The following is a 14970-nucleotide window of genomic DNA, read 5'->3' as shown; positions in this document are numbered from 1 at the left end:
TTCCATTCCACAATCATTTGTATAACAAGAAGGGGGGAGGACAAAAGCTTGAGGTCCATCTTGAAGAATTGCCTGTGTTGCTGTATCCTGAAGAAGCAATAGGTTTTTGTTTAGAGCAAGGACGTATATATAGCATTAAACTTTGCATACAATTCATTTAGATTTATTTAAGTGGGTGTTTGTAGGATATGATAATGCTAATGGGACTTCATCAGCATTTAGAGTATTTTTTTATTATACTTTCCTTATCATAAATATATGCATATACAAAACATTTACATACTTGCCAACTGTTATGATTTTATCGTGTTTAGTACAATTTTAGCAAATTAATATAATTATACGCTTTTGCTTCTAAAAATATTTTTTACCAACTCTAATACTGATGTTTTCCTGCCTATGTCGCAAACTGGTTGCCATTAGAAATCATAAATTACCAGTTGGTCGACATCACTCTGTGGAACCTAGCCAAAAATTCCTGCACTCTCTGCGGTGAGAAAGAGTAGATGGGAGTTTGCACGGCAGTTTTGCTGGTGTGGCTTATGCACGATGTCTCAAGCCACCTCTGTATTAGACAGTGTACTGAGTGATGCCCCAATCCTTTAGCACCCATTTGATGGATCAATATTTTTCCTAACCCGTTATGGTTCATGAATTATGTAGTGTTATTTTTTTTTCACTTAGGCCAAATTTTCTAAATAGACTTGTGCCAAAAATTGAGTTCATAATTCATGTATTTTTGATAGAGAAAATAAAGGTATATTAGTATAAATCTATCCGAGTATCGTCAGAATTTCACCTAGTCTTAAACATAAAATTGTATTTTATTGTTTAGTTATTCAGGGTCAGGAGTTTTCAGGATTTTCAGAAATTTCTGACAAAAAATAATGCACTTGATTCCAGTGCGATATTATTCTATTATGTAAAGTTATATTAACATTAATCATTCAGGTGACTAGAATGTTAAATTTTGAGTATTGGATGATTTTCAACACTTAAATATCCATCTAATGAATTTTTTTGTTTTCTTGTGATTAGGGGACTGTCCCAATGAGTGAAATCATATTTCATTTTAGATAAAACAGCGGAAAAATGTCAAAAGATAGACCTAGCAACAAATTTTTTACTGATCTGTTGTCTTTCTGAGAATGTTTTTTTTTAATTAAAGTAAATCATATCACATCTTTTCTCATGCAACAATTACTTTTTCTGATTATAATCATGTAACTTCCTAATTAATTTTTAGTGTGGGGTACCCTTCCTTTTTCCTTTCCCCCTGTAAATTGGAAAACGGGCCGTGTTACACTTTTTTATGGATAGGGTAGGATTTTTTTTCTTCTGAGGTTGGCAGGTCTACATTTCTAAAACCATGGAAAATTTCGTTTTTATTTCATGGGATATATAATTAGATGCAATTTCCTCTTATTTACTGGAAATCTGTGAACGTGTCTATTGTAGTGCACAGTAGTTGATAAAACGTAGGAGAATTTTTTTTTTAAATCCAGTTAATAAAATCTGATCTATATTTTTCAGTTAAAGGAATGCTTTATATTTATGGAATGGTTGTTCTTTTTAATTTAGAACCAAATCCACCTATTGATGAAGTGATTCAAACTGGAATAGTTCCAAAGTTTGTAGAATTCTTGCAAAGAGATGATGTGTCCACTCTTCAGGTTAGTTGATTACAAATATTTCATATTAAATGCTCTTGTGAATAGTTTTTAATTTGTGAGACTTAACCAATTGACAAAACTATGTACGCATGTTAGGAAAAATTAGGACATTCTATGCTGCATTCTGTGCTATTCTGCAAGCACAGTTCTTAAAATGACAGGATTGTTCAAATGAAGAACACAGGATAGGTGCAAACCCTTGCAAATATAGAAAGAGTGCATATTACTCAATACACTTAAATTTTTTTGTAAAAAAAATGTGGCAATGGCATTAAGACAAGCATTCCATTTGGCTTAGCACAGTGATGAAATTTTGTTTGTGAAGAAAAACTATTGTTGAAACAGTTGTATCTGAAGATTCTAGGAAAATAGTTGTGGACAAAACCTGATTTTGCTAAACAGTTAGATATTAACTGATTTTAATACTAAAAATTTGCTACTGGTTATGTATTTAAATCTAGAATCTTGATGCAGCTTTATTCCTTTTCAACTGTTTTTGAGCTGAAAAAATGTCATTTCTGCAAAGACTTAGTTCTAAATTTCAGCACATTCTAATTATATTAAATGGGCAAAACCCCATCTTGCTATTTCTGAAGGAAGAGATTGCATCCAATTATGAACTACTTTATATAATTATGAACTATCATACTGGATATGAACTACATTTTTTCACCATACATGTGTATGAATGAAGAGTGTGTAGTACTCATTGAAGGTTAAAACCTGCTTGTCATAATGGCAAAAAAAAATTTTAAGCTTGCTTGCACTCAGTAGATTTGTATTTTCAGTTTGAAGCTGCTTGGGCGCTCACAAATATTGCTTCTGGCACATCAATGCAAACTAGGATAGTCATTGAAGCTGGTGCTGTTCCGATATTTATCCGTCTTTTGGACTCTGAATATGAAGATGTTCAAGAGCAGGTAGGCGTCTGCTATTTATTAATGGTCATTCTAATCAATGAATTATTTTTTCAATCAGTTAATGGAAATCTTTAATTTTTTTGCTACATCTTTTTTGACAACATTGAAATAAAGAGTTTATCCACACAGAAATAAAACACTACTAAAAAATCGTACATGGTCAAACAGTCCTTCCAATGAGTTCCTATTGAAGAGTAGAACATGCTGAAAAGCATTGTTTTGAACCCTTATGGTAAAATAAAGGATTCAATTGGGACTATTTTCATTCAGTCAGTTATCTTCGAAATTGGGAGTGAGGAAAAATTGGCGAATAGGGGATTTTTTTCATGCATGAAATTTTTTGTTATGGGCAGGGTTGTTTGGTTTAAACCAAGTGTTTTTTTCAAAAAATCAAATAAACCTGGCCTAAATTTTTTTTTCTTGTGAAAAAATATCATATTGGTTCATTATTAGCCAAAATTTTTCATTCTCACCACATTTTATATACTTGGGGTACACTCTGATAGTATAGGGGCAGGTGGTCTTTTTATCCAATAAAGATACCAGCTGTGCCCCTAAAGGACAAAAGACTAGTGTACTAGTAATTACATTATCTCACAGACATTTTCATCCCTTGTGTGCAGAAAATGACAGTGGTGCCACAAAAATGATCAAATGACATTTTCATTTTCTTTCCCATAAAAAGTAACACATCTCATACTGTATATCACCCTAGTAGTCACAGATTTATGAAAAATAATCAGTTATATATAGGGTGATACTGATCAGAATGACTTGAAAATTTGAATGGATACTCCTGAAGTAATGGAAATTTCTTTGGCAAAAGAAAAAGAAGTGCAAGTAGATGATGGTGTACTTGTCCAGCAGTAGGCCTATAATCTATTGTGCAACAACATTTCAGCATCAGTGTGTGGATAGCACAACTTTTATCAAGATGCACATTGCGATACCAGCAAAGCAGTAGCTGGAGAACGATTTTGACAATAACAGGATGATACGACACCTGGCTAGCTGCCAGTTCACCTCACCTTAACCTTTGCATGTTTTGGCTATGGGGAGGTACCTCAAAATGTTATGAACAGTGGGTGGATTACAAAGTTTGGTGAATTGAAAGCTATTGACATAGCCTAATCTGTTGTGGAATAAGCATTTTTGTGCTTTCATCTCATAGCCAGAACATAGTGGACAACATATTTAACATTTCTTGAGTATAAGTTGTTCAATTATTTCATTTTTCTGATGTTCCCAGAATTATAAATTTGTGCAATACTGATTAAGTTATCATTTTGCTCTAACTGGCTATCATTTCTATTTTGTGACTAAATTTCCCACATGTTGGATAAGTACAGTTTCATTAATTTTATATTTCTAAGTATTCCCCCCCCCCCTTGCCATACAAAATTCCATTTCTTCAGGAATATTCATGTAAATTTTGAAGTCATTCTGACAATGGTTCTTTTTTAGTGTTTTCAATCAGAACTTTAGTTATAATCACCCTATATATCGTAAATCATTGCTAATTAATCTGCAGGGGTGCAAGACCTGCGCCGAAACGGTTCTCTTGCTACATGGTGTTCCAAGGCGGTAAATCCCTGCACATTTGCGCCAATTCTTGTTTGTAGTTTGAGGAGGTACCGCTAATGCACTGTAGTGCGTCAAATATCCGGAATTTAGGAAAAAGAAACGTGTGAAAATTTTGTTCACAGGACGCATTCATTCCGAGGTAAGGGTAAAGATACGGGGAAAACTTCAATTTTTTTTCACTTCCCACCATGTACCACAATCGCGTTATTTCGTGACGTTGGAAAGTAGTTCTACTACTTTGAAGTACAAAATTCTGTACTGTTATTTATATAACTCGTGCGCAATCGAAGTCCCTGAATCAATATGTCAAATTTTCCGATTTTCGGAGAGCGTTTTTTGGCCAGCGGGTTATATACTGAAAAATAACGGTAATTTCGCGGCTACCAACCTGCGTTCAAAGACAGCATATCTACGGCGTAAATTTGCTTTATTTTTCACAAGATTGCGCACGCGCCTTTGCAAAAAGGGATTGGTTTACTCGTTTCAATCACCGAAATTTTTCGGAGATCGTTGGGAAAAAACGGGATCTGTAAAAACTCCAGCTGAAATATCCATAGTTTTGTCATCCAGCCACTATGCGGTTGTGTGGTTATCATCGGCGGTTGCCGATCGTGACGATTTCACATCGCGAAAATCCGGATTTGGCGAACGGGGTGGCTCTAGGAAAAAATCTCTACCCACGCAGAACCTATTTTTGGCGCTGCTGACCACGTTTTTTTTTGGTCGACAAAGCTTTTTCACCCTTTCAACTCCATTTGGTACACCACCTAGAGCGGCGCCCAATATGGCCGCATTGTCCGTCCCTGCATTGGTGGGGGGAGGGCCATGCTCTTAACAATAGTCAAAAGGAAGGAGTTTGTACTATATAGGTTCTATAGGAGCATGTTCATTTTACATAACTTCTGTGAGGTACCTATTATATATAAATGTCCTACCTTTCCAAAACATGTTGGAGAGAATGAAATGTTTGCACCCTCTCTTATTTTTTGTGCTCCCTCTTGTGCATTGTTAGGATGGTACACTACTCCCTCACATATTGCTGGGATGTTGCTTAACATTGTATCACCAACAGAACTATTAATTATGTGTGATGAATCCGTTGCACTATAAAGCAAAGAATTACAAGAAGTAATAATCAGTTCAGAGAATAGATAGTTTGATATTGGGCAGACATATTCAAACTTTATAAGCTTGAAAGAAGCAGCTCAAAATTCAAAATTTTTCTAGTTTTGGTGAAGTTTTTTATCTTTAGCACATGGTAACGTAGACAGTGAAAGAGAGTTAACAAGTTCAGTGTTAACAAAAGTCTGTTTGAACAGTGAAAAATCTGTCCATCCAATACTTTAATGGAATAAGACAAAATCTTATGTTCAAGGGCATGAAAAATTTGAAAAAAAATTGTCATTGAGATGCTGAACTTCTGAAAGGGACTCGTGATTCGTATAGAAAATATTGTATCAGGCTTCAAGCTGAGAAAACAGCTGGAAAAAAAACCATTTTTAATCTATTAACGTGCTATTATGTTGAGAAATTGTTTAAGTAAATAAGTTATTTATATTTTTCTCGTTTTTGCATTGTGCTTTTAAATTTAATAATTTCTTTAAATTCTGTGAGAAACTATTTTTTTTCACGGAAACCCTTATTATATTCTGCACACACTTTTTTTTGCTATATCAGGATGAATAAGATTTTGGTGTTCAAGCAGCAGAAATTCTTGCTGCCTAGATTTTCAGTATACATGATGCTTAATTTGAAAAGAGTCTAATAATTTTTATTCGTCATTTCAGTAATGCATGTTTTAGTAGTGACAGATAAGATACTTCAGAAAAACTTTAAATGGACTTTGATTTGTGAAGGAAATTTATTTAGACTTTGTTCCAACCATTTTTGGCGAAACTTTTGGCATTTCACAGAAAAATTAAATCTTATATTGCAATAGTAGTTTATAGTTAGTTTTTAGTTGTGCTCCATTTTCGAAATTTCTGCTCCAAAAATGAAAGTTTGCTGCTCCAAAATGAATGAGGAGCACTTGCACCCCTAAATCTGCATTATTTATGCTTCATTAAATACATTATATTCACTTAACTTTTATTACAATTTTTTCAAAATAGTTTGCTAATTAAGCACACTGAAAGTAACTGGAAAAAACACCTTTATATTATATGGTTAATAATAACATTAAGAATTTTCAAGCACAAAGTAATTCATTGAGTTAAGCAAAAAATAATTAAATTGCTAAAGTTGATTTTTGTTGAAATGTAAGAAATATTTATAGATTAATTAATTTTGGAATAGTGTTAGTTGCATTAATAAACATTTTATTTTAATTATTAGAAGTTTGAATGATTTTTCAGAAATTTTGTTTTTAATGTTACTGCTATTTAAACCAAAAAAACCCAGTTTTTGGTTTTTTTCTTCGAAAGAAAACATTTTTTTACCAACCCTTGTTATGTGTCTGTTCTCTCGGAAGTGACATCTTTGGAATAGCTCTTTCACATTTATGCATCAAAGTTTTGAAAAATTCCTGAAGTTCAACTGACCGCCTCTGTACAACTTGATGCAAAACCACCCCTATACCCCTTCTTGACTGCACAGCACTTAAAGTAACATTATTTGAATTCTTAAAATTATTTAATATTGTAAGAATTTAAATAATGAGTATTTAAATATACAGTGAAATTAAATGTAAAGAATTTCATTGTATATCTATTTAAATGCAGTGAAAACTCACTACAAAGATACTTCATGTAACCCTCTAAAACAATATTTTTTCCAAGTCATTTTTAGAAATGCCAATAATCTAATGTTAAACTACCGCCTCTCAATATAATGATACTCTCTCAGTAACAATATTTGTTCTTGGCCTGCAGAGTATCGTTTGTATCAAGATTTCACTGCAGTAAAGGTTGGTATTCATTTTCAAAAGAAAATTTTTTTTCTGTGAGAGCATAACCAAATAACAATTGAATAGAAAAGGATTTAAATGAAATTTGTAAATCCAACCAGAGAGTGTAGTGTTAATTAAATATCAAGCCTGTTAATTAAGTATCAGTTTATTAAATAAATCATGAATAAAAATTTGAAAAGATTTTTTAATTTTAACAAAATATTCAAAATGGAAGGTTAATTTAAAATTTGTAAACATTAAAAAATGTTAGAGCATCTCTTACTTTTTTTTAGAATTGTTTTATGGGAAAAAAAATCTTATATTTGTTCATGATATGCCATTATTATCATATATTATTTTTTCATAAAAAATATTAAAATGATAAAATAAAAATATTAAGCACAGCTTTTTATATTTTCATAATTTTTAATGATTAGGCAGTTTGGGCATTAGGAAATATTGCTGGTGATAGCGCAGAATGTCGGGACTTTGTCCTCAGTCATGGAATATTGATTCCTCTGTTGCAGTAAGTGTTTTGAATTAATTTTCATAATTTATTAATGTTTATAAAATAGTCTGTTTTTTCATTTGTGTGTGTTCTGAGAGCATGAGTAAGAAAATCCAATTATGATTTTCTCTTCCCCCTTCTCTAAATTGAAATTTATCTCACTCTGCAATAGCTTCAAATTTGAAGAGGCCAATGAAATGATATTCCATATGAATATGTAATTTTTAATTTTTTACACAATGAAGTGAAGTTACTTCATTTAAGCAGTATCTTCAATCGATACTTGAGAAAACTATCTGCTCTAAAATTTAGTTTATTTCTTACTGCATATGATTTTTATAATCACTCTAATATGTTCAAAAATTGGGTTTTTCAGTAATACATTTTCATCAAAAAATGATCCAGAGGTCATTTAAAAATGGCCATCAAAATCTTTCAGAGGGTTAAAAAGCAATGTTAACCTTTGTTTTGAATGCTCAATATGCTGGTAAGTTGACTAGCAAAAATCAAAAATTATCAAGCAACATAGTGTGGATGATTTCACATAAATACCCATAACAGACATAATATGCTATCATTATAACAGTCAGTTGTGGCTTGTTATGTTGACTATGCATTATAGCAACCATTCCATTTCAACAATCAGTGTGATAAATCCCAAAGGTTTTGTTATAACTACTATTCTATGTTTTTCTTTTGATACAGCATCCGTTTTCCAAGGAATGAGGGGGGTCATTATAATGAGTGTCAACTGTCTTGAGCTTCATTGAGCTAAAATTTTAGGTGCAGATCGCCCTCATACAGCTGTCTGGAAATAGTTTTTTGTAAGATACCGCTTTTCCCATCACAATATATTGCAGCAAGTTGACAAGCAGTTCTTGATGGGTCTGAAACCATTCAGACCCAAATAATAGTCACCATAGTTGAGAAATACAATATAGGTCACTGCCAGGGTTGCTGAATATATTGTAGAGTTTTTCGTGGCACCAATGTAGTACGTGTGTTCACATGAAACAAATAATTTGGCTGTACAAAAGGAACATATTCAAATAATGTAAGTTTTTTTTTTCATTTATCAAGAACATATTTAAACATTTTTGGCCGGTGATCAATGTCGTGTGTACAATGCACGGTTAACCTGCCCACAAAAAACACTTTCTTACAGGGAGTGCTTTTGTTTACCACCTTTACCAAAACCTTACCACATGAACAACAACAAAAAAAGGATGAATTATTATTAAGAAAGGTGAATTATTAATAATTCACCAGAACAAAATTAATTCATGTCATACAGTTATTTTAAATAAAGAACATTCAAATTTAATTGCTCTTCTTTTAGAGTCTCATTACTACTTCAAAAACATGACATTGAACAAATTCTTCCAAGAAACACAAAACAGTCTCTTTGCGTAATATTTTGCTTTTCCAACTTAATTACCAAGCAATTCTTACTTTAAACAGAGAAAAAACATACTAACACAAACCATAAATGTGCATTGTCCCGATAAACGTCTCAGGGTTTTCTGAGAATTATTTTAATTTAAACGAGACCGTAATAATTTTTATTGGGGGATAGTTTGGAGCGGTCATTAAAGTATAGTTAACACGCACAAATTTAGGAGACTGAAATACCAGACCCTATCCAGAAATTGAGCAACAACAGGAAAAAATTCCTCACATACCTTAAAGCTCTGAGTGGCTTGTAATTTGATCACTCAAGGGTCAGCATTCCTAGTCCTCAAGATGACACAAGTACAGTTCACATCAATCGAACATTCAAATTCGAATGGGTACTGGGTAGTAGATGACCGGATCCAAAACAGCAGTCATTTCCAGGAACCTCAGCTTAGCTGAGGTTGAGACCCACATAGACATAAACTCCATCTCCGCTCAGGCCATTGTGACAAATCTCAGGATACTTCATCAGGTTAGACTCTGCAAATGGGAAAACTTATTACATTTCGCGAGAAAAATTCAACTTTTAAAACGGGAAAAGGGGGGGGGGGACTTCCTTTGGACGAGAAAATGGAAGACTGAACCAACCCACAGACGTTTCGGGAGTATAAATAAACTGAAAAAGTTGGCGTGGCTTCGAAATGCGCACACTTTGATTCGTGGCGTAAAATTTTATGACACCACTTTCGACCAATTAAGGTGAAAGGTAGGTGAAAGGCATGTCTTAACCTGGATAAGAGAATGATCCTAAACAAACAAAAAAACTTCCTACGGGTGCTTATCTAACATCAGGGACAATGTACTGTAATATTGACAAAAAAACGAAAACGCTTAATTACGCTCACACAACATATCCAAATAAAAATAAAATTTTACCATTAAATGGAAAATTAATTCAGCTTTCCAACGATAGGTCACACGACATACTTTGATACATAAATTAAGGTACAGGAAAAATTTTGTCACACGACAAAGAAAATTAAAAAATAATTAACACATGATCTTAAATTCATGATGACACGTAGAATACACTTTCTTGAAATATCTGTATATTTTCTGATTGAAAATTATAATCAATATTCAACGTTAACATTTATCAAAGGTACGTGTGTAACTTTCCTTTTCGAAAAATTAGAAATTGTTAACAAATTACTAAATTACTGTGTCCAAAATTTAGCTCAGTATGAATGTCTCATCCTGTAGAAAAATTCTGATGATGTAACAAAAAGTTTCAGACACGAAATGCGGTAATTATGTTTGTTTCAAACAACAAAATTAAACAAAATAAAAAAATTCTCTCACTGCGTCACTCTCGAAAACTCGGAAAATGGCTATCTCTCGCCTTCCTGTACTGGGTCGAATTTAAATTTTTACAAAAACTATAAATTTCTCCAACAAAGACGCCTCAAATTGGCTCAAAACTTGACAGCAAGGGACAAAATTTTTAGAGGATTGATTTAGAAAAATCGGCAAAATTCTCCGATATCGGGATCGCATACAAAATTTTGAAAACATGTACAGTGTGTACTAAAAGTAGGTGTGCAACCTACTCGTTTTCCCAAATGAACAAAGACAACAAACTAATTTTCTTGAAGCAAAATGCACATATGTACGATTTGATACAAAACCATCACATAAACAAGACATGAACAACTCTCAATTACAAATTCTCTGTCATATGTGAAAAGAGGGGAGGGGAGAAAAGTGTCCCATGACTTTTCCACCTTGACAGATCTTTTTTCAAATCCCCTATGTTGAACATCTTTTCTACCAGTTCATTGAAGGTCTGTTTTCCCCCCGCAAAAATCTTCATTGTTTCAAAAAGCACTTTAGCACCCATATTCTGCTGTTACCAAACCATTGCTGCAGAGTAGTATCTTTTAAGCTTATCATGTAACACCTCTTTCAGTTTGGCTCTGGTAATATTCTCTGGAAATACTCTTTGTTATTGCCACCACCTGACTACATATAAAATGATTCATTTCTGAAAAATGCAGAATTAAAAATTAACACAAAAAAACGAGTAAATAATGAGACATCCCAGCAAGAAATGGCATGAATGACACATATTGATTCCCATTTCCACCCAATCTAACAAAACACAGTTGTCAAATTATGGAGCACCTCTTTGTTATAAAATTGATAAACCATAAATCAAATAATTTGGAAAACCCAGCATACTTAGTACTACTAAACCACACATGTACCTTGTCCACATTATTTTGCAAAATTTCAAACAAATTGGTATGTCAAGGAAACAGTTATTTTCCGGATATTATGCTGAGGTGAGCTCGGAAAGAAAAATCATCACGTCTCCGCCGGGACTCGAACCCAGGCCCTCTTGCATACCGGGCAAGCATGCTACCATCTACATCACTGGAGACACATGAATCTGCCTTCCAAATTTCACGCACTGTGTCGTGAGGCGCTGAAGTAGAGGCATTAGTAGCCTCTCTTAACTTCAGAAAAAGTTCACCTAAGCATAATATCCGGAAAATAACTGTTTCCTTGATATCTCTGGCTGAGAAAAAAGCCATCTGTATCTCTCTAAATTGGTATGTGTTGGAATGTGGGTGTACATGTTTGAACCTAACAAGAAGTTTGTTACTGTGTAATGCTTGTAATGCGTAATGCTGCCATCAACTTTTTCTGAGTGAAGTGCAATGATTGAGTAATTTTTACAAAAAGATTATTATTTGATATGTTTTTTAAGTTTCAATTCCAGTTGGTTAGTAAGGGAAAAATTGCTAAAATGAACAAAAAGTGTTGTGATTGAATACACAGGATGTCCTGTAAACACTAGCACAGCTTTATCTGATCAACCATCCATCGTAGAGGTATGATTCCAATTTAAAAAATTTTCAACAGGCATTCAAAAATTAACCTGTACCAGTTTTGGGAGTGAAAATACAGTGTGTAACAAAATAAAAAAATCTAAATTTTTATACAGTCCCCAGTGCTTTAACTTCCAATCAGAAAGCTGTTGCCCTGTCTCTCCTGATGCCATCAAAAAAATTCCATGTTTGTAAGTGAAGTATTCACAGAGATATTTGAAAAAACAGGAAATTTTGTAATAAACAGCATTAAATGGGGGTGAAATTGTTTTTCCACATTTAACACTGTTCTTTTCCAAATTTACTCTATTTTTCGAATTTGAATATCTCTTTGAATATTGCACTTACAAACATGGAATATTTTTTGTTGGCATCAGGAGAGACAGGGCAACAACTTTCTGATTGGAAGTTAGAACATAGGAGGACCATATAAAAATAAAGTTTTTTTTTATTTTGTGACACTGTGTTTTCACTCTCAAAACTAGTACAGGGTAATTTTTGAATGCCTGTTGAGCATTTTTTAAATTGGAATCATACCTCTACGATGGGTCTTTGAGATAAAGGCCATGTATTAAAGGCCACCCTGTATTAAATTTGATAATTCAAATTTTGAAAAGCTGGGGGGGGGGGGGTTGTATTTTTTAATTTTGAACCAAAAAAGGCACAAGCTCTATCGTCAATCTGCCATTTCAGTCATTGAAATTGAATTTCAGCCCTGAAGCAGGACAAGACTATGTCATACTTTTATTCAAACAAGATAAAATTTACTTGTATAATAATCACATACATAAAATCTGAATCAATTAAACTGTAAAGTCTTTAATAAAATTGAAAAAATATCTGAAATGAAATTAACAAAATTGAAAAAATATTTTTACCACTTTTTTCTTACCCAGCTGAGTGAACTTTAAATATAGTCGTACTGATAATCTGACTGTCAGATTAGCAAGATTTATATAGTACTTGATTAATTTAGTGCATTAAATATTGATTTTCTTGTATATACTAAAGTTTCTGTTTGTATCATTTTACTTCTCTATAAGGCTGCTGAGTAAAGCAAGCAGGATATCCATGACTAGAAATGCTGTATGGGCTCTTTCCAATTTATGCCGTGGCAAAAATCCTCCTCCAAAGTTTGAAGATGTACGTCTTGAAACTGTTTTATTTTGTTTGAGCAACAAGCAGTCATGAATTTTGCATGTGATATGAACATCAGGATAGTTCACAATTTAATGCCTTCTCTGAGAAGGAAAAAAAATTGAAAGATGATTAGCAAAAATGTAACAATAATAATTTGGTTTTTTTTTTCTTCTGGTCTATTTGGAAGTTTTTTTTACTTTAATATAGTGCGTTTTTTTTAGATTAGTCGTTATTAAACCTCCTCAGTTCTTGCTTCACCTATGGAAGACACTAAACAGCACAAAATGTCCACCAGGCCAAATGAAATGCTCAGAGACCTCAAAATCAGTTCTAGATGTCCTAAACATATGGAAGCAACATGTTCATACTCATCTGTCAGCAAAACTAATTTTAGGCAGTTTTACAGTTCAAAATAAACAAAATTCACAATGATCTTGATAATGAGAGGTTTTTAAAATTTGAAATTTTGAAATGCAGTTTGTTTTTATCCTTCTCTATGCTTACTGAAAGTCAGTAAGAAAAACATTAATTTTAAAATACAAATAAAGCATCGTCACAGGCAAAATGCCCAATGAGGCATAACTAATGAGTTTATTTAACATAAATATAACTCATTTATTTTTCCATACTTTTAGGTTTCTCCTTGTCTTCCAGTGCTCTCTCGCCTGCTGTTCCACGGTGATCCGGATGTGCTCTCAGATGCATGTTGGGCATTATCATATTTATCAGATGGTCCTAATGAAAAAATACAAGCTGTCATTGATGCTGGTGTCTGCCGTCGTTTGGTGGAACTTTTAATGTACGATTTAAACTTAATCTTGCATCTTTAACTAAATTATTGTTTAAAATGTAAACAGCTAAGTGAATTTTATAGCGAAAAGATGTCGCTCTCCCTTGTTAATATGACAGATACTGAATTCTAGCTGAGTGAGGAGATATCTATGTTGCAGGAAAGGAAAATTAATCTCTGCCCTCACGGGGACCCGAACACTGGTCTTTTGTTTGCCTTTCTCTACCAGCTAAGCTATGAAGACAGAATTTCCCCTCCTTGGAGCGTATGTATATGCTGAATGGCTCTGTGCAATTGACGGTGGCAACATTCTGCTAATAGCTTGCAGTTAACATCAGGGCCACCAGATGGCAAGTATATGACGAAAGGTGTCACACTCTCCCTTATTAATACAACAGATGCGGAATACTGGCTGAGTGAGGAGATATTAATGTTTCAGGAAAGGAAAATTCATCTCTGCCTTCACGGGTCATATATATACTCTCCAAGGAGGGGAAATTCTATCTGCCGTCATAGCTTTGTTGGTAGAGCACTTGTCCGGCAAATGAGGACCAGGGTTTGGGTCCCCTTGAGGTCAGAGATGAATTTTCCTTTCCTAAAAAATTGATATCAGCTAGTATTCTGTATCTGTCGTAGATGAATTTTAGAAGAAAATTTTGACTGTTGGGTATCTAACCACTGTCTCGTTGCAATCAGGTGAGTGTGTTAGACCATCACGTCACAAAAGCATCCATTTTTTCCTTCCTTGGAGCATTCCAATTTATTGTTACTATCTTTTAGTTAACAATCATCAGTTCATTATAAATTCAGTTTTTTGTGATATAGTTAAATATTTTTTCCCTAATTGAATGAAGTTAAATATCTCAGGTTTGGTGTAAAAATTGGATTAAGAAATAATTCTTTAGAATTTTATGAATATGCACAATGAATGATGAATATATTGCAAATACCATGTACACGGATTGATATACAGTCGAACCTCGCTATAGGGAACTTCTTTCATTGGTCCAGTTGACCATAAGTGTTCAGAGAAAATGTCCACTTATAATGAACTGAAATGTCCCTTCTGCAGATTTGTTTTCCAGTTTTTCAAAGGTAAGATTACACATATTATGATCCCGGAAGACAGCATTCCTTGACGTCCGTGTCAAACCCCACTCTTTCACCTTGTCTGCGTTT

At 33.4% G+C, this 14970-nt stretch overlaps 1 protein-coding gene across 1 annotated transcript in view; it reads left to right on the top strand.

Moving 5' to 3' along the window:
* The window catches only part of Kap-alpha1 (karyopherin alpha1), a 38828-nt gene that overhangs the window by 9375 nt on the left and 14483 nt on the right, over positions 1–14970 (top strand). Inside the window, exons 5-9 of the mRNA XM_089244228.1 lie at positions 1582–1673; positions 2462–2593; positions 7502–7590; positions 12905–13004; positions 13637–13800. Of these exons, the coding sequence (XP_089100354.1) occupies positions 1582–1673; positions 2462–2593; positions 7502–7590; positions 12905–13004; positions 13637–13800 (577 nt within the window). The remainder of the gene's footprint in view (positions 1–1581; positions 1674–2461; positions 2594–7501; positions 7591–12904; positions 13005–13636; positions 13801–14970) is intronic.

Source organism: Pholcus phalangioides, unplaced genomic scaffold (genome assembly GCF_987345545.1).
Source record: "Pholcus phalangioides strain wild (caught in Gottingen) unplaced genomic scaffold, Ppha-v1.0 ptg000015l_1, whole genome shotgun sequence".
In the NCBI taxonomy this organism is placed as follows: Eukaryota; Metazoa; Arthropoda; class Arachnida; order Araneae; family Pholcidae; genus Pholcus; species Pholcus phalangioides.
This window is presented reverse-complemented; position numbering and strand designations above follow the sequence as displayed.